This window comes from Brassica rapa, chromosome A09 (genome assembly GCF_000309985.2).
Source record: "Brassica rapa cultivar Chiifu-401-42 chromosome A09, CAAS_Brap_v3.01, whole genome shotgun sequence".
NCBI classification, from domain to species: Eukaryota; Viridiplantae; Streptophyta; class Magnoliopsida; order Brassicales; family Brassicaceae; genus Brassica; species Brassica rapa.
In genome coordinates, this window is record NC_024803.2 from 1,029,002 (window position 1) to 1,052,384 (window position 23,383).

A 23,383-nucleotide genomic window follows, 5' to 3' on the forward strand; every position below is an offset into this window, starting at 1 on the left:
AAAAAATCATCATAAGTCCAACAACACGAATTCAAAATTAAATTCCCATAAATACGGAACTCTTCAAAAACAAAAACCACACAATTCTTATAAGTGACCAACATTTAATAATAATAAAAATACAGAAAAACAAACGAGTGTAGTGACATATGTTTGAATTATACATTTGACATTGAGCTATACTAAATTTGTTTCTACACAACCAAATTTAACAGAGACAAAGTATAATATTTTAATATGGCACCATCTTTTGCATTCCACTCAAAACACATCTATATTTTATTTTGGAACCTGCTGCACACCATGCATCTTCCTGATGCGTAACACAAAGTTACGAGGATTTATTTTCAATCAATTAATAATTTTGTAAATGATTTCCATAATTATGGGTTCCAATTAAACTAAAATTTACAACTACGCGAAGAGTCTACGCTAACCTACTAAACTTTTTTCTCATCATTTCTGAATCCATACGAGGATAAAAAATTGAGCTCCCTCCACATAAGAAATAATCTGCCTTCTGCTAAGAATCATATTTGAAATTTCTAGATATACGTATGTTCAGTTTAACCATTGTTCAATTCCATTTCAAGGTAAAAAAATATCAACCATAACACAACTGCACTTAAAGAATTAAAGAAATGATTCTCTCTTCTTCTTATGCATCTCATCTCATCACTCTTCTTCTTCATAAACATCTCTTCGCTCTTTTTCTACACTCCACATCCCTCAATCTAACCAATCGCAACATCTCAAAAATTTCTAACATCCCCGCGCTTGCGCGGGGCTAAGCCCCTAGTAGATATAATGTGTTACTCAGGATTAAAAGAAAGACAAAGATTAGACAATGTCATTTATTGCGAGATAACTGTATATCTGTCTCTTACGAAGAAAAAATAGACAACTGTATATAATGTACAAGTTGGTTTGATCTCCCGTTCTTATCTTCTTTGATAGCGAAACGAGCAGCGTTAAGTATCCATGTCTTGTATCAAACTTCCACCATCGATCGACTCTAAACCGAGTTAAATTTATGGTGAAGACTTTTTCCACATTCCTCCCATACAGTTGGTGTCTAAGATGGTGAGTATCGGTCGAATGAGTTATCAGAGTTCCAAACGTAGAGCATCTCCAATGATTTGAGAAACTTTTTTAAAAGTTTTCAACATTATAATATTACTATTCGTAGAAATCAAAACAAACCAAATAATCAATACGGCTATATATATATATATATAGTAGTTTTAAGTGAATTTTGTAGTTATAGTCTTTTTAAATATTTACCCATCCACGAAGTTGATATAATCTCCCGTTACTATAATCTCTGACAGCGAAATTAGGTCAAGCACTGAAGTCTTCGCATAAGGTTAAACTACGAAGTTTCCCGTGGGAAAAAATACGACTTTTCTACATCCTCACCCACACCATAAATTGACTTAGTTTCTCAAAAACTCAAACACATACCAAAACAGTCTTCAGAGAAAGAAAAAAAGAGAGAGCCATGTTCGTGAAGCTACTCACCATCGTCTTCTTCTTCTTCAGTCTACTTTCTCAACTCCTAAAATCCTCTTCCCAATCTGTCAACAACTTCACTTACAATGGCTTCCATCTTCCACTGACTCTCATATCCATCCAAGGGAAAGCAACCGTCACACCCAACGGTCTATTAAAGCTAACCCATTCAACAATGTACATGACCGGTCACGCCTTCTATAACCAACCAATCCGGTTCAAAGATTCTCCAAACAGCACTGTCTCGTCCTTCTCCACAACATTTGTCTTCGCCATCATCCCTCAGGTCAAGACATTTAGCGGCGACGGCATGGCCTTTTTCGTGGCTCCTACCTCCAGCCCCCCGTCCGGAAATCCCGGTGAATACCTCGGGCTCACCCGCGGGACGACGAGACGGGTCAGTTTAAGGACCTTACTCTGATCAGTAGTCAGCGGATGCAGGTTTGGGTCGATTACGATGGCCTTACCAATCAAATTGACGTAACGATGGCTCCTTTCAATCATGACAAACCAATAAAACCACTTGTCTCTACTGTCAGGGATCTATCCTCGATTCTTTTGCAAGATATGTTCGTCGGTTTCTCGGCTTCAACCGGTGCTGTTGTGTCGCAACATTTTATCCTTGGGTGGAGTTTCCAGGTGAAGGGGAAAGCTCCCCCGTTGGACTTACAGACACTTCCAAAACTTCCAGAGCTGCAGTCCAAGAGAAAGGGAATCCCGCCGCTGACTGCCTTCTATTTTGCTGTGACACTTCTCGCCCTACTTTTCTTTTTGTCCCTATTGCTCAGGGAATTTGTGAAATTTATCTTTAGGAGGAAGATAAAGTTTGTAGAGGAGAAGGAGGAGGAGGAGCTAGAAGACTGGGAAACAGAGTTCACCAAGAACAGGGTGAAGTTCAAAGACTTGTACTCCGCCACGGAAGGATTCAAGGAGAAGGACGTTCTCGGATCTGGCGGGTTTGGGAGCGTTTACAAAGGTGTCATGCCCAATACAAAGAAAGAGATCGCCGTGAAAAGAGTGTCGAACGAATCCAAACAAGGGTTGAAAGAGTTTGTGTCTGAGATCGTGACTATTGGTCGGATGAGTCACCGGAACTTAGTCCCTCTTTTAGGTTATTGCCGTCGGGAAAAGGAGCTTCTTCTAGTGTACGACTACATGCCCAATGGAAGCTTAGACAAGTATTTGCATAATAGTCCAGAGGTAACCCTCGACTGGAAACAAAGAATTAAAGTCATTAAAGGTGTGGCATCTGCCTTGTTCTACCTCCACGAGGATTGGGAACAAGTGGTGATTCACCGCGACATCAAATCCAGCAACGTCTTATTGGATGCAGAGTATAATGGGAGACTTGGGGATTTCGGTTTAGCTCGATTGTGCGGTCACGGTACGGATCCTCAGACCTCTCACGTCGCTGGAACATGGGGATACCTAGCCCCCGATCACATGAGGACAGGGAAGACCACGACCGCAACTGATGTTTTCTCGTTTGGGGTGCTTCTATTGGAAGTTGCGTGCGGTAGACGTCCTATCGAGGTTCATAAAAAGAGTGGTGAGACGGTCTTGCTCGTGGATTGGGTTTTTGGGTTTTGGAGTGAGGGAAACATACTGGATGCTAAGGATCGGAATCTAGGGATAGAGTTTGATCAAAGAGAGGTCGAAATGGTTTTGAAGCTAGATTACCTAAGTGGAGATTCAATGTTACCAGATTTCTCGCCTTTGGACTTGCGTGGGAGCGAGATGATGTTGGGAACCCACCACGGACTTAGCATGACAGGCATTGGCATGTTTACAGGTGAATCTTCCATGGTTGATTCTGTCCTCTCCGGTGGGAGGTGACTTTGAATATTAGGACGTTTGTGTGCCTTACGTTACATATTGTTTCCGTCCGTTTCGTTTTATATGTCAGTTCTTCTGTTTAATGAAATTGTTTAAAGTTATTTTTTCGTATTGATAAAACTATTGAATTTTCTAATAGAGTCCTTATTAATACAGTATGTTTTTTTGTGTTTGCTAATTAATAAACTGAACACTACAAGAAAACGTATCTTTACCGAAGAAGTTTAACGAGGAAAAATAATCCTCGTAAAAAAACGTTGATTTTGCGAGGAAAGTACGTTGAGAAAGAAAAGCATCGTTATTTCGTCGTAAGTTAACGACAAAAAATATTCGTCGTAAAGACGATGTAAATTGACGTGGCTTTTACGAGGAAATAGTTTTTCCTCGTAAAATCCACGTAAATTTCGCGAGTGCTTTACGACGAAATATTTTACGTGTACTTAACGAGGAAATTTTGAATCCACCAACTTGGTAGGTGGCTCACGTTTTTTTTTTGGCCATACAATTAATTTTCGTCGTAATTTCATAGTAAAATTACAACTACCAGATTCGAAATTTTCTATAAATATGGATGTTGGAACATCATTTTAAACACACCAACAACAAAAAACGTGAAAGAAAAAAAAATGGCTGGCTCTGGGACTATTTACGAGTTGCGGAATTGGATGTATATGCATAGAGATGCTAACGGGAGAGTGACGAAAGAATACCTTGCGGGGCTGGAGACATTTATGCACCAAGCAGATTCAACACCGCTCGCCCAAGAAAGTGGTAAGATGTTCTGTCCTTGTCGGAAATGCAACAATTCGAAATTGGCAAACCGTGAAAATGTTTGGAAGCATTTAATAAATAGAGGTTTCACGCCAAATTACTATATCTGGTTTCAACATGGGGAAGGTTATAATTATGATCAGAATGAAGCTAGTAGTAGTAATAGCAATTTTCAGGAAGAACCGGTTAATCATCATTTGCATAATGAACATAGTTACCATCAGGAGGAGATGGTAGATTATGATAGGGTTCATGATATGGTAGCTGATGCATTCGTAGCTCATGATGAAGATGAAGAACCTAATATAGATGCAAAAAAGTTTTACGGAATGTTAAACGCGGCGAATCAACCACTTTACAGTGGTTGTAGAGAAGGTCTCTCTAAATTGTCGTTGGCTGCTAGAATGATGAATATTAAAACTGATCACAATCTACCTGAAAGTTGCATGAACGAATGGGCGGACTTGTTTAAAGAGTATTTGCCGGAAGACAATGTGTCTGCTGATTCTTATTATGAGATTCAGAAATTAGTTTATAGTCTTGGGTTGCCTTCGGAGATGATAGATGTCTGCATCGACAACTGCATGATCTATTGGGGAGATGATGAGAAGCTAGAAGTATGTCGATTCTGCAAGAAGCCACGATTCAAGCCGCAAGGACGGGGACGTAATAGGGTACCGTACCAAAGGATGTGGTACCTACCAATTACAGACAGATTGAAAAGATTGTATCAATCAGAGCAGACTGCTGCAAAGATGAGATGGCATGCCGAGCATACTCAGACGGATGGTGAGATGACTCATCCATCAGATGCAAGAGCCTGGAAACATTTCAACAAAGTACATCCGGATTTTGCTAGCAATAGCCGGAATGTGTATCTCGGATTATGCACAGATGGATTTAGTCCGTTCGGAATGTCAGGGAGACAATATTCATTGTGGCCAGTCTTTCTTACGCCATACAACCTGCCACCGGAGATGTGCATGCAACGGGAGTTGCTATTCTTGACGATATTGATACCTGGTCCGAACCATCCAAAAAGGTCCCTGGATGTTTTCCTACAACCACTGATAAAAGAGTTGAAGGATTTGTGGTCAACAGGGGTGAGGACGTATGACTGTTCAACGAAGACGAATTTTACGATGCGAGCTATGCTTTTGTGGACCATAAGTGACTTTCCTGCATATGGGATGTTGTCTGGATGGACTACACATGGGAGATTAGCTTGTCCATATTGTAATGGAACGACAGATGCGTTTCAACTGAAGAATGGTAGGAAGACAAGTTGGTTTGATTGTCATCGTCGATTTCTTCCCATTGGCCATCCTTACCGAAGAAACAAGAATTTGTTTAGGCACAAAAGGGTTGTGAGAGACACTTCTCCACCATATCTAACTGGAGAACAAATTGAAGCACAAATCGACTACTACGGAGCTAACGAAACAGTTCGTTGGGGTGGTAATTGGCATGTCCCTCGTAATATGCCTGATTCTTACGGTGTTCATCACAACTGGCACAAGAAGAGTATATTTTGGGAGTTGCCATATTGGAAGGATCTTCTTCTGCGCCACAACCTCGATGTGATGCATATAGAGAAGAATTTCTTTGAGAACATCATGAATACAATATTGAATGTCCCAGGGAAGACAAAAGACAACATAAAATCGAGGTTGGACTTGCCGGATATTTGCTCAAGAAGCGAGTTACATATTAAAAGCAATGGACAAGTTCCGTTCCGATATTCAGACTGTCTTCAGAAAAAAAGTCGGTGTTGTTCAACTGGGTGGCATCAGAAGTGAAGTTCCCCGATGGGTATGTTTCAAATCTCTCTAGATGTGTTGAAAAGGGTCAAAAGTTCTCTGGGATGAAGAGTCATGATTGTCATGTCTTTATGCAACGACTACTGCCCTTTGCATTTGCGGAGCTACTTCCAACAAACGTACATGAAGCACTTGCAGGTTCGTAGTGTTTTATATCACAATAATTTTATAACGGTCTAGTTTGCAAAATAATATACGACTAACAATGTGTTTAATTGTTTTTGGAATATAAAAGGCATTGGAGCATTTTTCAGGGATCTGAGCACACGCACTCTTAAAGAAGAAGTTGTAGAACAGCTTCAGGAGAACATTCCCATCTTATTGTGCAACTTGGAGAAGATATTTCCTCCTGGATTTTTTGACGTCATGGAGCATCTAGCTGTCCACCTCCCATATGAAGCATTGCTTCGTGGACCTGTACATTACGGATGGATGTATCAGTATGAGCGAGCCATGAAATATTTGAAGGGAAAAGCAAAGAACCTCGCCAAAGTTGAAGGTTCTATAATTGCTGGAAGTTTGACGGAAGAAGTTTCTCACTTCACATCGTACTACTTTGCGTCAAAAGTACGTACCCGTAGAAGAGCTCCAAGAAGATATGATGATGGTGGAGTTGCGCCAACATATGCAGTTGCTGGTGTTCCAGACATCTTTAGCCAGATTGGACGACTCGGTGGGAAGTCTAAAGAGGTTTGGTGGTCGAGTGAACAAGACGCTCATAGTGCACACACCTATATTCTACTCAATTGCGAGGATCCATTGATGCGTTATTTTGAAAGGTAACATATATGGACACTTCAAAACACATATAATTAATTATATAATTGCAAGAGATTCATTCCTATGAAATGTGATTAATTTTACAGCCTATTTGTTTCTCAAGTCGAAGAAACATTTCCTGGTATATCCACAAGTGACGTAGACAAAAGGAAAGATCAGCACTTCATTAAGTGGTTGCGGAATCAGGTATTATAACTCAAACTATTTTTTCATACATGATTTGTATTTTAATGTTCTCTTTATTTTTGCAGGTTGATTATGACGACGATGCAGATTATCCTAAGTGGTTACACGAAGTAATTCAATCTCCACTTGTAAAGGTCACCACATCACAGATGTATTTCACACGAGGCTACACTTTTCACACATATGAGTATGGTAGACAGCGGGCGACCAGTAACTATGGAATATGTGTGAAAGGGGAAACAGATTTCTACGGGATCTTGACGGAGATTATTGAAGTCGAATTTCCAGGGATACTGAAGCTGAAATGCGTCATCTTCAAATGTGAATGGTTCGACCCCGTCGTCAACAGAGGTGTTCGGTCTAACAAATTTGGTGTAGTTGATGTCAACGGTGGACGTCGGTACAACAAATTCGAGCCTTTCATCTTAGCTTCACAAGCAGACCAAGTTAGCTTCCTTCCATACCCTCGGATGAGAGATTCGGGTATAAATTGGTTAGCAGTGATCAAAGTTACACCTCGAGGACGAATCATCAGTGGAGAAGAACCACCATTGCAAGAAGAACAGATAAATGAAGTCGAGGAACCTGAACAAGAAGTTGATGACATCCTTCTCATTGATCCGCATAATCACGAATACGAAGATCTTACCGATGATGCCACAGACGAAGCTGTAGAAGACGAGTTTAATGAAAATGATGATATTTCTAGTGATGACGAGAATGTCGATGTATCCGATTGATGTATTTGATTTTGTGTAGTTTGTTTTATGAATAAGGTAATGTGAGAGTTTGTTTTATGAATAAGGTAATGTGGGAGTTTGTTTTATGAATAAGAAATTGTGGGAGTTTGTTTTATAAATAAGTAAATGTGGGAATTGTGGTTTGGAATGAAAATAAAGATGGGGTTTGGAATATATGAAGTAGAAGATAAGGAATATGGGTTTTGGGGTTTGGGGTTTCGGATTTTAGGGAATTAAACGTACTGCTCGTTAATTCCTCGTAACCTGACGTCGAATGTACGACGTAATCCTCGTTTATTCCACGTAGGACAGAATCGTCGTAAAGACCTCGTAATGTAAATTGACGTAAATGCCACGTAAAGTAAATGACGAAGGAGGCACTCGTTTATTCCACGTAGGAAAGAATCGTCGTAAACACCTCGTAAGGTAAATTGACGTAAATACCACGTAAAGTAAATGACGAAGAAGGCACTCTTTAATTCCACGTAGGATGATTTCGTCGTAAACACCTCGTAAGGCCACGAGGACTTTACGACGAAATTAAAAAAGCGGGGCACGCTAATTCCACGTAAGCCAAAATCGTCGTAAAAGAGTCGTAAACTAACGACGATATTACGACGAAAATATTAAAAATACTAAAAAAAAGAAGAGAAGAAAGATGCTTGAATCACATTTGGCGAGACTTACGTAAGTCTCGACCACATGAGTTCCAAATATCTTCTTCTCTTCTTTTTTTTTCCAAATTTTCTAAATTGGTGAAAAGCGGGACTTGCTACTTCCTCATAGTATAAAAACTAGAAAAAAAGAAAAAAAGAAAGATACTGGAATTATATGTGGCGAGACTTAAGTCTCACCCACATAAATTCTAATATCTTCTTTTCTTCTTTTTTTTTTCAAATATTTCTAATTTGAAAAGTATTTTGGTGAGGAGTGTGATTTGAGATAGGGTGTGTTTTGTGAGTTTGTGTGTGTGGTTTGAGAAGGAAAGTTGTGGGTATTTATAGAAAATAAAGGCTCGCTAATTCCTCGTAACTGGTTAACTCGTTAATTCCACGTAACCCTTTTCGTCGTAAAAACGTCGTTAACGAAAACGCGGGCCTTTGTATTTCGTCGCTATTTCGTCGTAACTGAAAACGCGGGCCTCTGTAATTCCTCGTAAGTTTACGAGGAATTTACGAGGACAAGTAATCTTATATATATCCCGAGCGAGCTCGCTCCGTCTTTCCTCTCTACTTCCTCTCCACTTCCTCCCTAATTCGTAGCAATGGTAAGTCTCTCTAATTCCTCTCTAGTTTGATTAGTTTAGGATAGATTAGGTGGTTAGTATAGGGAATTTAGATAGGTTTACGGATCTTATGTTATTTAGTGTTGATTAGGTGGATAATGTTGGGAAGTATATGTTCACGAAAATTTAAAAAATTAAATTTTTTTCTCAGGTTCGAAAAGGTAGACTTACTGCCCATTACAGAGAGATGTTCGGTGAGCCGGGTAGTCGTTTAGACCCGTCGTCTTCTTCAGCTCCCGGTTCTTCGGGTCAGGAGACTGTCCCCGAGACTCAGTACACTCAGAGAGTCATTGGATCTCCTTCTTCTAGTGCACCATCGGTTCTTCACGTGCCTCCCCAGATGCCTCCTCCTCCTCCTGTGCCTCCTACGATGCCGGCACCTCCGATGCCCGCGGGCGAGATTCATCCCGATTTGATGGTGCCTCCGAGTGCTCCTTACTCGCAGTACACCGTAGAGGACATTCTCCGTCTGCCAGGCAGAGAAGGTTTACCAGTCATCGACCCCGACCGACCGGACGGAACTTTATGGTATGTTTCATTATTTTTTTATTCTTTTTAAATTCTTTTATAACTTTAAAAAATAATTTATATTTTAAATTTGTATTTTTCAGGTGGGGGATTGACGGATGTCTTGCATCGGACGTAACCGATACGATAAAAGGTTACTTCTCCATGGCACATCCGAACTGGAAAATGACGCCCCACTACGTCAGAAAGACGTGGTTCAAAATTTACGCTGTAAGTTCTATTAATTAAATATATATCTTTAAATTTTTTTATTATTTATATATATATTTTTTTCTGAAAAACTAATTATAAATTATTTTTTCCAACAGCAAAAATATAATTGGGCCTTGGGGATCACTGAGAGGGTGAGAAAGAAGTTTGAAGCGAAGGCGAAAGTTCGCTTGTTGGACACGGTCTCCAACTGGAAGGGTGACTGGATCGTGAAGGGGTATGAGCGTGGCAAACCCGCTGAGCTCACCACGGATGTCTGGGATGGCCTCATCCGATATTGGCGTCTTCCTGATTCCATTAGAATCGCCCAGTCTTGCTCTAACTCCCGTAACACAGTCGATGAGCACGGGAACGGGCCGATGCTTCACACTACGGGCCAAAAACCCCACGCCGGTGTCCGTTTGGAAATGGTAATTAAAAATTTAATTATATTAAATTTTTAGTATATTTTTATATATATTCTAATTAACAACTTTCTTAAATGTTTTTTTAGGCCAAAGAGACGGGAGAATTCCCGTCTCTTATGCAACTTTACGAGAGGACCCACAAGAACAAGGCGGGCCGATTTATAGATGGCAAGTCCGAGCAAATCTACAACGATTTGGCTGCTCGGGTTGAAGAACGCCAGACCCAGCTGACCCAACAGTCCACCGATGGATTACCCGTCACCTTATCCACACCTGAAGTGGATAAGCTTTACGAGGAGGTAAATTTTCTAAAATTTTAATTTTTTTAAATATTCATTTAATTTAACTTTAAATTTTTACTAACAAAATTTATTTTTTGTTTTTAAGGTTGTCCCTAAAAAAAAGGGACGGACGTTGGGGATTGGTTCCGTCAACGATGTTCCGAGAGCGACATCGTCTTATGTTCAGCGACGGGATGAGGAAGTCTCTCAGCTGCGTAGGGAGTCCGAAGAGCTGCGTAGAGAGTCTACTCAGCTGCGTATAGAGTCTACTCAGCTCCGATCTCGTATGGGTGGACTCGAGGGCTTCTTGGACGTTGTAGCGGCCACAAATCCGGAATGGGCGACTTTGTTGAGGACCATGCGACAACAAAATCCTATCCCAGGCCAGTCACCGACCGACGACTCACATGCCGAGGCGGATGTTCAGGCGAGGAGTGATGAATTCTACGAGGCGATTAATTAACGACCACCCTTAGTTCTTTTTAATTTCGGTTATTGTATTATGAATTCAAAACTTATTTCTATATAAAATATTTTGGTTTTGATTTTTTTAGAATTTTAATTTTATTAATAATTTAAATTATATTTATAATTATATTTATAATTATAATTTTTTATATTTCTATAAAATAATGAAACGAAGTAAATTCGTAGCTAATTTTGCGGCTTCTTTACGTGGAAGCTTAACGTGGTTTTTACGAGGAAACATTTACATGGAAATAACGTGGAAATCTATCAAGGTTTTTACGTTTTCTTTACGTGGAAAGCTCTCAAGGTATTTACGTTAATTTTACGAGTATTTATTTACGTGGGTTTTACGAGGAAAGCTTTTCGTGGTATTTACGAGGAAACTTAGCGACGTCCTTACGTGGAATCTTTACGTGGTCTTTACGACGAAATATCCTCCTTCGCTTTTACGACGAAATTATTTCCTCGCTAACTTACGACGAATTAGCGAGGATATATGCGTTACGACAAACGTATAACGACGAAACGCGTTTCCTCGCTAATTCGTCGTAACACTGCTTTTACGACGAAGTAACGAGGAAAACTGCCCTCGTAAAACTTGTGTTTTCTTGTAGTGGAAGGATAAAAGATGAAAGTGGGAAAACTATAAACACATTTGCACTGAAAATATAATGATACTTATAATGAATTACTAGATTTTGACCCGCGCTGAAAAGCGCGGGTTATTTTTCTGATAAAAATATATGATATGAATTAGTATTTTAGTTTTGTTAATTGTTATCCTTTATTATGTGACAAAATTGTAATATATCAAAAAATAAAATTTTTATTTTTATTTAGTTAGTTAATGTAATTATATTTTTAATCGTTTGATTTTTTTTTTAAACATTATAAGGTTTGATCAGACTCAATGTCTATTATTTTAAAATAAATTATTTTAAATTAGATGAGAACAATACTTTTATATCGAGTTTGGATCCGTGGTCGAACCGGTAAACATGATGACTTGTACATAAACTGGTTTGGATTAATGAAAACTCGTTAATTTAAAGCATGTAAACTTCGAAAAAATCCGCAATCAAGTGTGACCGACATTTCGTTGACCTGGTAGAAAAAATAAATAATCTTCAAAAATATTTTAAGAGATGAATGAAACTTCTAATATATTTTTAAATTTATGATTGTTTATTAACTTAAGTGTTTAAAATTTATATTTAATTAGTTGTTTTATATGAAATATTTGGTTTGATATAAATATAGGATATTTTGCACTTCTAGTAAGATTATATATAAATTGTATAAAAGTCGGTTAATATTATATATACATTGTATATACATTATTTAAATTTCATCATCAATTTTCATTAATAATAATTGGGTTTACATGATATGAATTTGTAGCTGGTAAAATAGGTTAGCAATTATCAATAATGCATTATTTTAGAATACTACTGAATCTATATGTAAAAAAGAATGACTATATATTCATGTAAGTTTGTATAAAAAAAATATTTCAGATGTTATAAATCGTGCTCAAACACTTGTCTACAAACTTATACAAATAAATATGTTATGATAAAGTTATCTTAGAAACCTATGTTTTATACAACAACATAGAATTCAATAATAACATTTCTATTATTATGTAGTGCTATATTAGAATGCAAAATTGGTTTGTGAAATTTTCATATTCAAAGAATACGATAAAAAAAATTTACGGAAAGTTAATTTGATAAAATATTACCGAATTCATAGAGTCTATTTTTATATTCATAAATATGATTTTATATTTAGTTTCCTAAACAATGAGAAGTAATAAATAATTTCATTAAAAATATTGTATAGTTAGAGAAAAATAAGGTGAGACCAAAAAAAATATTTAAGTCTAATGAAAGGGTCCAACAACTTTTCATAGGTAGATTTTTTAAAACTCCTTTCCTTTTAATAGTATAGATATTTTAAAGTGTAAAACTAAATTTAAAATGAAACAAAGAGAGAACTTATCCACAAAAAACATGGAACCATGTTGTACGCAGTGCCGTGCGAGGCAATTTGGGGGCATGAGACCAAATTTTATTACTCATTATCTTTTGTAAATATGTATATTTTCAAATTTGTATTTGTTTTTATAAATAAAATAGTAGAAACACAATATATAGATAAAAGTGATTTTTTTTTTGCTGTTAAATGGCCTATTATATGTATACAGAATATAAGTTGATTTAATATTACATTTGAAATTATATGTTAAAATTCATTTGTATTGTATATTTACTCAAATGTTGGAGTATATTTTATGGTCATAAAAACATAAAATAATATTTAAATTATTTATAAGAATATTTAGATCATAAGGTTAATTCTATAAAGCTAAATTTAAAATATTAAAAGATACAAGCTTATTTATTAACTATGCTTAATAGGAGTTAGTACTACGCCAAGACTTTTAGAGGTTTTTAGACAGATCTTAGAATAATCATATTAAAATCATCTTAAATAGAATAAGAGAAAACTCTAAAATGTTTTAAACAAATTTGTTATATAAATATCTTTTTATTTACCTATAAACTGAAGCTAGAATAGAATTTATTTTTTGACAAAGAAAGCAAGAATAGAATTACATGAAAAGGAATATCAGTTGCTCAAAAAAAGGAAGTTGAAATCATGAGGGAAAGGTGATCAAACCTGTGGAGACTTAATTTTAAAACTATACTAGATTTTGACCCGTCATTTTTAAACACAAGATTATTTTTGTCAATAAAATAATTAACATGTTTGTTAGTTCATAATAGAAATAAAAAAATCTATTTGTTCAATCCATTTTTATTTGATAAATTTTTTGTATATCCGATGAAATAAATCGAAAAACAGAAATTGTAAAAATGTCTATATATTGATCATAGGTTTGCTTAGAATAATTAACTTTATTTAAGTTTTTAACTATTAATTTAAAGATAATTAGAAATTGTTAATTAGAATTTATGTGAAATGTTAGCTTTGTAAGCGCATATATTTAGGAAATTTATGTAACATCAATTTAGAAAAGAATTATATTTAATTTAAAAATATATCAGATAAAATTTATTCTAGTATAACCATCAATGGTTAAAGTATCAAATATTTAAATTAAATAAGAAGTATATATTGCATACAAATTAGAATTATTATAATTTACAAATATATGAAAAGATTAGTTACCATAAATATAAATATAGAAAATATTCAGTTGTCTATTTTAAATAAATAATATTTATATTACTTTATATAGATTTTAGCCACTGGACGTTTGAGGCAAATGCCTCGTAGGCACGGCCGCACGGCCCTCGTATGCTTTTCTTGTAGAAAAAGAGAAACGTCCAGATAAATTATTATCATCAATCAAAACGAACTTCACGTAGCTCTTAACAAGAGCAGCTTCGATTTCAGCCAAAAACATTATCTTCTCTGCCTCCAAGAGTCTATGAACCTCAGATTCTTACTCTTCGCATCATCAACCTTGTGCAGTTGTGCACAGCATCATTGCTCGCCTTCTTTAGAGCACGGACGCATAACGCTTCACTTTTCTCATTCTGTTCATAGCAACCAGGACAGTGCAATAAAATTTATAATCTTAAACTTTTCTAAACATTTTATACTAAAACAATGTTTTGATACAACAGATTTGCACTAAAACAAAATGAGAACAAAGAGTAGAAGAAGATTTTACACCTTGTACTAAAAGTACAATACAAACAAGCAACATGTGAATTGGATAACTAAATAACCTCGTCTCCCCGTTACACTAGGATTTAAAACTGACCACCAAAAGAGAGGTGGAATCATCATGTTGGAACACTGTAGTAAACAACATCATCATCTTGACTGAACATCACCACACTTGTAAACAGCACCACCACAAAAAAGGATATAGCAAACATGAGTTTGGCATACCTCATGTTCTTCTTCTTCTTACTACTCATTATCATATGTGATTGAGGTGTTGTCTCTTCACTAAGCATCACAGTTGATGATGATGCGATTGTTTCCATCGCTTGCTTCACAGGTGTTGGAGATGATTGCTTCCTGAGTTTAGTGTTCTGGCGAGATAGCATTGGACTCTGAATGTCAGAATGATCCAAGCCCATATCATCAGGATACTGAAGAGAACTGATTAGCTTCCTCGGAGTGCTATAGATGTTGAAATTTTCAGCATTCATGTTCCTTGAACAACACTGTCTCTGTTGCACCATAAAACATAAAGTCAGAAACATTAAAAAGAAACTAGCAAAATCATTACAACAAAGCTTCTCACCTGTGGACTAGTAGGAGTTGTGTTCTGCATCCTCCTGTTCCTCAAACTTCCCATTACAAAACCTTCAAACTCATTATCTCCATTGTCACAATGATAATAAGGGACAAGAGGTGAATCAGACACCGTGGTGTCTCCAGAGAACAAACCATCCTTCAAAGAGATATCAACCACACCATTACTCCTCCAAAGCTTCCTATTCACACTCCTCCCATCAAAGTTACAAGAGCTACGCGGCGAAGACTCAACCGGAGAATCATACCCACCACTAAAAGACCCTCCAAGAGTCTGTGACTCAGGTGACAAAGACTCATTATCATCATGAGAACGAGGAGAACACTTTCTTCCACCAAAATTCGAACCAGTCACAGAACGACAAGAACCTTTCTTCTCCATCTTCCCCTCAAGCTCCCCAGCTATCCTCTTCGAAGTCACCATCGCTTCATAAGCAGCTCCTCTAACGTACGCCATCTGATCCGTCTGGCACCTCTCCATCTCCTTAACAATCAACTCAACCTCAGAGTATATACTCCTCGGATCCAAACACTTCATCAAAAAGTTAATCATCTGCACCGCAGACAACCTCTTCTGCGAGTTCCCTTCCTTCACACCAAACCCGAGTATCCTTACCCCCGTGTGAATCAACAGCCTCGCGTAAGCCTCGACGATCAAAGGATTACGCTTCGCAAGGGCCATGACAAGACCCATATGGAGATGCGTCTGGTTCGAGTTCGCGTCAAGCGCAACGACGACGTTTTGGCAAACTTTATTCACCATCTCGTCAGAAGCAAACCTCCAGTTATCACAATCCACGAGAGCTTTGAGACAAAGCGCGGATCCTGAAGCTAAGCTCTCTTGAGAACACAGGAGAGAGTCAGAGAGAGGCTTACACAGAGAGTGTATAATCACACGTTTCTTGTTTTCTTCTTGGTCCGTAGGGTCGATACCGTACCTAGCGATGGCGGGGACCACTTTGGAGCAAGCTTGTTGAAGAGGGAAGGATCCGGCGCTGGAAGCTAAGGTCTTGACGATGGTGGACATGATGGTGTCGATCTGGGGGACGATGTTGGGTCCGTGGACGCGAGCGAGGATCTCGTAGAGGGAGATTGTGTATTCCCCGGAGAGAGAGTTGGTCTCTTTGGTCTCGGAGACTTGCGCTAAGAAGCTAGGGATGGCTTTTGAGTCGAGGTCTTTGACGTAGGATTTGAGTGCTTTCATGGCGGTTTTGCGGCTCTCTGTGTCTTTGTCGAGGTTTGCGAGCTCTTGTCGGAGAATTGGATTGAGATTCAGACCCATTGCTCTCAAAAACTGCATTAAACAGAGACGAAAGTCAGAGACTTTATCTCAGATCTGTTAAAGTCAGAAACTTTAGATGCATTGTTCAAATCTAATACTCTGTAAAATGTAAAGGCGTGAACTTTCCGACAGAAACTGAAAAATAGACAGCTAAGTTCGAATTCAGACAGAAGCGAGAATGTCGGAGAAACAGATCTGTACCTTTGTGTTTTTGTAGTGGAGATGTTGTTGCTCCTTATTGGGTTTGAAGGTAAGAGGAACAGATCTCTGTATCAGCTGGAGCTAAGCTCTCTTGAGAGATCTTGTCTGGAAGAAAACTCTCTCAAGGGAGAAGAAACCAATGTTAGAAGAAGAAGCTGAAGCTCTGAGAGATGTTTATGAAAGAAAAATCCCGCACATTTTCAAATGTATTGAGACAAGTGTTGGTCTTTAGCGGATTTAGGGTTTTTTTGTTTCTTTTCTTTTTGTCTTGTTAAGGTCTCACTCTGATTCACTTGTCGCCGTCTGTATGTTTTTTAGTTGTTTTAATTTTTTTTTCTCGCGTTCCGACATATAAAATAGTAGATCATGTGTTGTAGTAGATTAGATTTAAATTCAAATTTCTCTCTATATTCAAAATCTCACCGCTCTTTCATTAGATGCAGTGGGTCCCATTTCAATGGACGAAACTACCCCTTTTTCGATCTATTATCGATCTACAACATTTTCAAAATATTTATTTTTGTCTTCATTTAACATTTTCAAAAATATTCTAGGTGGGAGACCGTGTCCATCGCATATTAACGTCTACATTAAAATATGTTTTAGATTTATTTTAATTCTGTCAATTAACTTATTAATTTCTTAGATTTTTTATATAATAATGTCATTTTCCCTTACTATTGGAGATTATGAAAACTTATGATATTCAAGCTAGTTAATAATTGTGATGAATATTTTTAGGGACGTAAATGTGTTTATGATTAAGATCTTCTCCTAGTAGCATAAAAAAGTAGAGGTAAGATTTGATTAACGGAGAACAAATTCCAATTCTTTCCGATTATCAATGATTTTGGAGAAATTTTGGAATAGGTAGAGTTTCATATCATATTCAGACCCGTTAATTGTGGTGTATATCCTTAGTACATTAAATGTAATTATGAGAATGATTTCTCCTTTGTAGTATAAAAGAAGTTACAAGTGATTGATGGAGAAGAGCTTATTTCTCAATTCTCTCTAATATCTATACTTTAGAATATAACTCTATCTATGCTTTAAAACCAAGTAATGGAATTTGAGGGTCATACGTAAAAAAAGTAGCACGGAACCAACAAAAATATGTATTTCTTTTGTTTTGAAATCTCTTATTGGGTGAGTTAATCGATGAAATTTTTTAACAAGTTGTTGGTTCCAATGAGCTCATCAATCATGGAGCACACACAATTGGCATGTCGATTACTCGCAGCTCAGGTCTTTTCAAAAGAAAGTCCAGTAACGCCTAGGCTTTCTTATCCCTTTATCTTATCTCCTTCCCCAGCCATTGTATCTTTCCTCCCTCCCTATATCCCAATGCCGAAAGTACACAGTTTCAGATTATATCAGTAAATCCAGAAGCTGAGGATCAAACTATGTATACGATGATCGACCACGGTTCGAAGATCCTACCTGATTGAATCAAGTGATAGAGCTAACGAAGAGAAGATGATCTCCCTCTCAGGAATTTCGATATAAATTAAATTTATCCTTCTTCAACCTCTCCCGCTAAGATCCTCTGTTACCAACAATTTATCATTTAAATATTAACATTTTTATATTTTAGATATGGAGATGAATTTTTTTACTCTTATTTTTTTAATATCGTTTATGAAACAAAGTAACAATTTGTAAATACTACTTTTAATATGTTGTTGTTGTCAATACAAACTTTTCTTAAGGTAACTAACTATATAAAACACATAGTAAAAAAAAAACAATAAAATTTTCAAACTAGAAATAAAAGATTAATGTGAAAACTAAAGCTTTACAAAAACATTACTTTTTTTTTGTCAACACAGAAACATTACTTACAAAACGTTTTCATCTTAAATTCCACTGTCTACTACTAGAAGTTCACTATTCTAGTATTCTTTTTCTCTGGGTTTTCATAATTGTTGTTTCTGGGCCGTTTTTCGCGATGGATTCCCCCTCACTGCTCTCTTTAGAGGATGCAATTATCACGTGGGCTTCTGGTCATCAGTTGGGCTTTCCTGGTTATCAACCTATATAACAGCTTCTTCTCCTTCTTCTACTTCAAGGAGCCCAAATGCCATCCTCCTGTTGTTAAAACTTCCTCCGATGGATCCCTCGAAACAATTATTAAACTCTCAGGGTTAGTGTCTGATATGGGCTTCTTTAATTAATGTTTTAACATGCAACATTTAACTATATATGCAATCAAAGTAATTTTGAGAAAACAATTTTTAAGAGTAATTTTGATATTATGAGTGATCAATTTAGAAATTAAACTAAATGAATACAATCCGTGAAGACAAAAACAATCATACGATCTCTTACGTCCAATTGATAAATCAACTGATGGCCATATTGATCGAATAGTTTTCACATCATGCATCTTAAAGTTTTCATAATTAATCAAAACAATATATTAAAATTTCTCTTAAAAAAAGTTTGAAATCTTTTTAATTTTTAATTTTTATGTTTATTCAAAAAAGAAAAAGAGAGAGATGATAATAAAAATGTTTATTTTGAGAAAACAATTTTTAAGAGTAATTTTGATATTGTAAGTGATCAATTTAGAAATTAAACTAAATGAATACAATCCGTGAAGACAAAAACAATCATACAATCACTTACGTCCAATTGATAAATCAACTGAATGGCCATATGTATCGAATAGTTTTCACATCATGCATCTTAAAGTTTTCATAATTAATCAAAACAATATACCAAAATTTCTCTTAAAAAAAGTTTAAAATCTTTTTAATTTTAAAATTTTATGTTTATTCAAAAAAAAAAGATGATAATAGAAAAAAAATATACCTGCCTTCAAGTGCTTAAGATGGGATTTAGACTCTGATCTGAAGAGAGCGCAACGCGCAAGGCATTTGTTTGGGTAATGAGCCGAGGCGTGAGAGGGAAGCTTCCCATCGTATATATGAACGGCGACACTTTCAATACTTCCTTCAAGGTCTTTACTTCACAGTTTATGAGCGACATCTGAAAGTACACCATCGTTTCTTGAGAAAGAGAGAGAGAGAGAGACAGAACAAGATCAAGAAGGAAGAGTGGTGGTAAGAGAGGAAACTGCCATTGTTTGTTTATATAGACAGATGGTGTCGGGTTTTAGTGAAAGTTATCGTTTGGTGTTTCTTTATTTTTTTCCAATTTTTTAAAATTTATCATCCACCGGTAAAAAAATGAAGAAAATGTTACCGTTAGTTCTTTTGGTCCCGAGGAAACAGAGACCTTTCAACGTTTCACCTCGGCAAAGGGGGTTAATTTATTGGTGACATGTTTTTAATATTCTGATGACTTGAGATTTGACAGATTGATTATGCAATTTCAAAATAGCAAATACTAATAATAATTAACGAAAAGGTCAGAAATTGAGCCTGTAAAAGGCCCATAAGAAATTATAAATGGGCCGGATACGACGATGATTACGTGTCACACTATCCAAATCGGCTAAAAAAGTGTGTGCCCTGACGGAGAGAGAGAGGCGATGGAGGAAGAGGAGCACGAGGTAATTAATTAATCTTAGTAAATGAGACTTGGATGAATCAGAGAAGCCAGGCTTATGGCGTGTTTGAAGCTGGGGGATGTTCGGATCATGTTAGAGGAAGATTTCATTTACAAGCGGAAGCAATTGGGAAACGAAGGCCATTCAAATTCACAAATGTGGTTGCGGATATGCCAGAGTTCCTCACCTTGATAGAAGATTATTGGAAGGATACTCAACCCCTATTTCAGTCAACTTCAGCTCTTTTCAGATTCTCAAAGTATCTAAAAGCTCTGAAGCCTCTGATTCGGAACCTGAGCAAAGAAAAATTAGGCAAATTGTCTATGAGAGTTCAGGAAGTCTATAAGGGTCTTTGTATGAAGCAGGAGAAACTATTTAATGATCCTTCTCAAGAGAATATCAGAGCGGAGTTGTTGGCAGCAGAGCATTGGCAAAGAATTTCTGCAATTGAAGAAAAGGTTCTTAAGCAACGTTCTAAGATGCATTGGCTGCAGTTGGGTGATTGCAACAATAAAGTATTTCATAATGCGGCTAGGGTGAGAGAGATGAGGAATACGATTAGAGAAATCAAGTGTCCTAATGGTGTTATTGCTACATCACAGGAGGCTATAAAAGCCGAAGCAGAGAGGTTCTTTCAAGATTTCTTATCCCATGTACCTGTAGAGACTCGGGGGATTTCTGTAGAAGAGATGCAGCAGATTATACCATTTCGCTGTTCTGAGGGAGAAAGGGCACAGTTGATAAAACCAGTCACAAGTGAGGAGATCAAGGAAGTGTTGTTCAAAATGCCGAGTAATAAATCACCGGGGCCTGATGGTTTTACGTCAGAATTCTTTAAAGCATCTTGGAGTATTATTGGCAATGACTTCACAGTTGCGGTGCAATCATTCTTTACGAAGGGGTTTCTTCCGAAAGGCCTGAACACCACCATCCTAGCTCTGATCCCGAAGAAAGAAGCTGCAGTTGAGATGAGGGATTATAGACCAATATCTTGCTGCAATGTTCTATATAAGGTAATTTCAAAGATCATTGCAAATCGGCTGAAAGGTACGCTTCCTCAATGTATATCCCCAAATCAATCAGCGTTTGTAAGAGATAGACTGTTGGTGGAGAATTTGCTGTTTGCTACTGAAATTGTCAAGGATTATCATAAGGAGGATATATCACCTAGATGCGCCATGAAGATTGATATTGCAAAGGCTTTTGACTCTGTTCATTGGCCTTTTATGTTGAATACGTTGAGAGCTCTAAAATTGCCAGAGCAGTTTGTGCATTGGATTGAGCTTTGTGTCTGCACTCCTTCCTTCTCGGTTCAAGTAAATGGAGAGTTAGCAGGCTTTTTCCAGAGTAAGCGAGGTCTGAGACAGGGTTGTGCTCTCTCCTCCTACCTCTTTGTTATTTGTATGAACGTTTTGTCTCACTTACTTGACAAGGCTGCAGCACAGAAAATTATTGGCTATCATCCTCGGTGCCAGAACATTTTGCTTACACACCGGTGCTTTGCTGATGATTTGCTAGTCTTTACTGATGGTACAAAACGCTCAGTAGAAGGTATTCTCAGGATCTTTGAAGAATTTGCAAGAATTTCTGGTCTAAAGATAAGTCTTGAAAAATCTACTCTCTATACGGCTGGGATTTCAGTAGATCATGAGAGAGATATTCTTGCTTGTTTCCCCTTTGCGACTGGAAATCTTCCAGTGAGATATCTTGGACTACCTTTGCTTACTAGGAGAATGACAGTGACTGATTATATGCCCTTGGTGGAGAAAATCAGAAAGAGGATGAAGTCTTGGACAGGTAGATTCCTATCGTATGGAGGTCGGCTTCAACTCATCAGCTCTATGATTACTAGCATGGCTAATTTCTGGTTATCGGCTTTTAGACTTCCTAGTAGTTGCCTAAAGGAGATTGAAAGCTTATGCTCTGCTTTCCTTTGGTCTGGTCCAGATTTAAAGTCAAGCAAAGCCAAAGTTAGTTGGAAGGATATATGTCTGCCGAAGTGTGAAGGGGGTTTGGGGCTACGGCCGCTAAAGGAAATCAATCTGGTTCTTGGTCTGAAGCTACTCTGGAGGATCTTTGCTTGTCGTTCATCTTTATAGGTCAAATGGATTCACTGCTATTTGATTCGAAAGGCGTCTTTTTGGTCGATGAGAAGTGCAGCTGCAGGCTCTTGGATGTGGAATAAAATTTTGAAGCTACGGGACTATGCTAAACAATACCTAAAGATGGATGTTTATAATGGGGAGCATACATCTTTTTGGTATGATTCCTGGTCTCAACTTGGATGTTTGAAGGATGTATTGGGCAGAGGAGGGAATTTGGCTATGGGTATTACCGAGAATTCACATGTTGCTGATGTTTTAACGGGACATCGTAGACGAAGGCACAGACTGAGTATTCTAAATGAGGTGGAAGAAGAAATTGAGAAGGTTCGAAATAGGAGAAGTGTTGAAGACGATATCCCTCTCTGGAAGCAGAATGGGAATACTTTCGCAAACAAGTTCTCAACGAAAAAGACTTGGCAGTCTATGCGTCAAGCTCAGCCGGTTTGTGCCTGGAATAAAGGGGTATGGTTTCCTCAATCTACTCCTAAATTCTCCTTTGTTGTTTGGGTGGCTATAAGAAACAGACTGCCAACATGTGATAGAATGAAGCTCTGGAACAACGCAGTTGATGAGACTTGCGTTCTATGTACTGAGACTGCAGAGACTTGTCAACATCTATTTTTTGGGTGTAGATATTCTAGGAAAATCTGGAGGGAGTTAGTAGAAGGAATTATGGGAAGTGAGTTTACTTATGAATGGAATGATGTTATTGATGCTATTTCAAGACAACATCAAAAGACTACAGAGGGGTTTTTGCTTTGCTATGCTTTTCAAGCTCTGGTTCACAGTATCTGGCGGGAGAGAAATGCTCGTCGCCATGGGGAGCAGAGAAGGGATGAGAGGATACTTTATAAGTTTGTGGATAAGACAATAAGATTGAAGTTGCTTGCTGTGAAGAGTAAAGGACAGAGATATTTGGAGGAAGGCTTATGTCGATGGTTTGAGACAAGGAGGCCTCATCCATAGTTTATAAGATCTAGATGTAGATCGTTTTTTTTTTTGACTTTGTATAAAGCAAACTCTAGTAGCACTTGATGTAACACAGGTATTTTTCGATTGAATAAATTTTGCATTCATTCGAAAAAAAAAGAGGGTGGAGACAACCTTTTCTCTGAACTAATTAAAGCCTTACAGATGGAGAAATGGAGACAA

At 37.3% G+C, this 23,383-nt stretch overlaps 3 protein-coding genes across 4 annotated transcripts; 2 read left to right on the forward strand and 1 right to left on the reverse strand.

Annotated features, from left to right (window-relative positions):
* Positions 1-898: 898 nt before the first annotated feature.
* On the forward strand, positions 899-3,499 carry LOC108869616 (L-type lectin-domain containing receptor kinase IV.4). Its single transcript, XM_018654285.2, is given in 2 exon segments — positions 899-1,895; positions 1,898-3,499. Coding segments are annotated over 2 exon segments (1,845 nt in total). The 5' UTR covers positions 899-1,501; the 3' UTR covers positions 3,349-3,499.
* Positions 3,500-14,422: 10,923 nt separating this feature from the next.
* Positions 14,423-16,942, reverse strand: LOC103836749 (protein SINE1). Of its 2 annotated transcripts, none has more exons than XM_018655159.2 (3): positions 16,610-16,942; positions 15,116-16,462; positions 14,423-15,041 (listed from the first exon to the last, which is right to left on the reverse strand). In XM_018655159.2, exons 2-3 carry the CDS (start codon positions 16,424-16,426, stop codon positions 14,646-14,648), a joined length of 1,707 nt encoding a protein of 568 aa, XP_018510675.1. In that variant the 5' UTR covers positions 16,427-16,462; positions 16,610-16,942; the 3' UTR covers positions 14,423-14,645. The 2 variants fall into 2 exon arrangements, with proteins under 2 accessions (XP_018510675.1, XP_009111291.1); XM_009113043.3 differs by having other exon boundaries at positions 15,116-16,420; positions 16,610-16,938.
* A 5,409-nt stretch (positions 16,943-22,351) lies between these two features.
* LOC103836822 lies at positions 22,352-23,197 on the forward strand. The gene has a single exon (XM_009113116.2). The coding sequence runs from the start codon at positions 22,352-22,354 to the stop codon at positions 23,195-23,197; it is 846 nt and encodes a 281-aa protein (XP_009111364.2).
* The last annotated feature ends 186 nt before the right edge of the window (positions 23,198-23,383 follow it).

Excerpts from the sequence above, each read along its gene's own strand:
- LOC103836749 (XM_018655159.2), bottom strand. The coding sequence starts at position 16,426 with ATGCAGTTTTTGAGAGCAATGGGTCTGAATCTCAATCCAATTCTCCGA. Across the intron at positions 15,042-15,115 it reads CAACTCCTACTAGTCCACAG|AGACAGTGTTGTTCAAGGAA; the intron begins GTGAGAAGCTTT and ends ATGGTGCAACAG.
- LOC103836822 (XM_009113116.2), top strand. The coding sequence starts at position 22,352 with ATGGATGTTTATAATGGGGAGCATACATCTTTTTGGTATGATTCCTGG.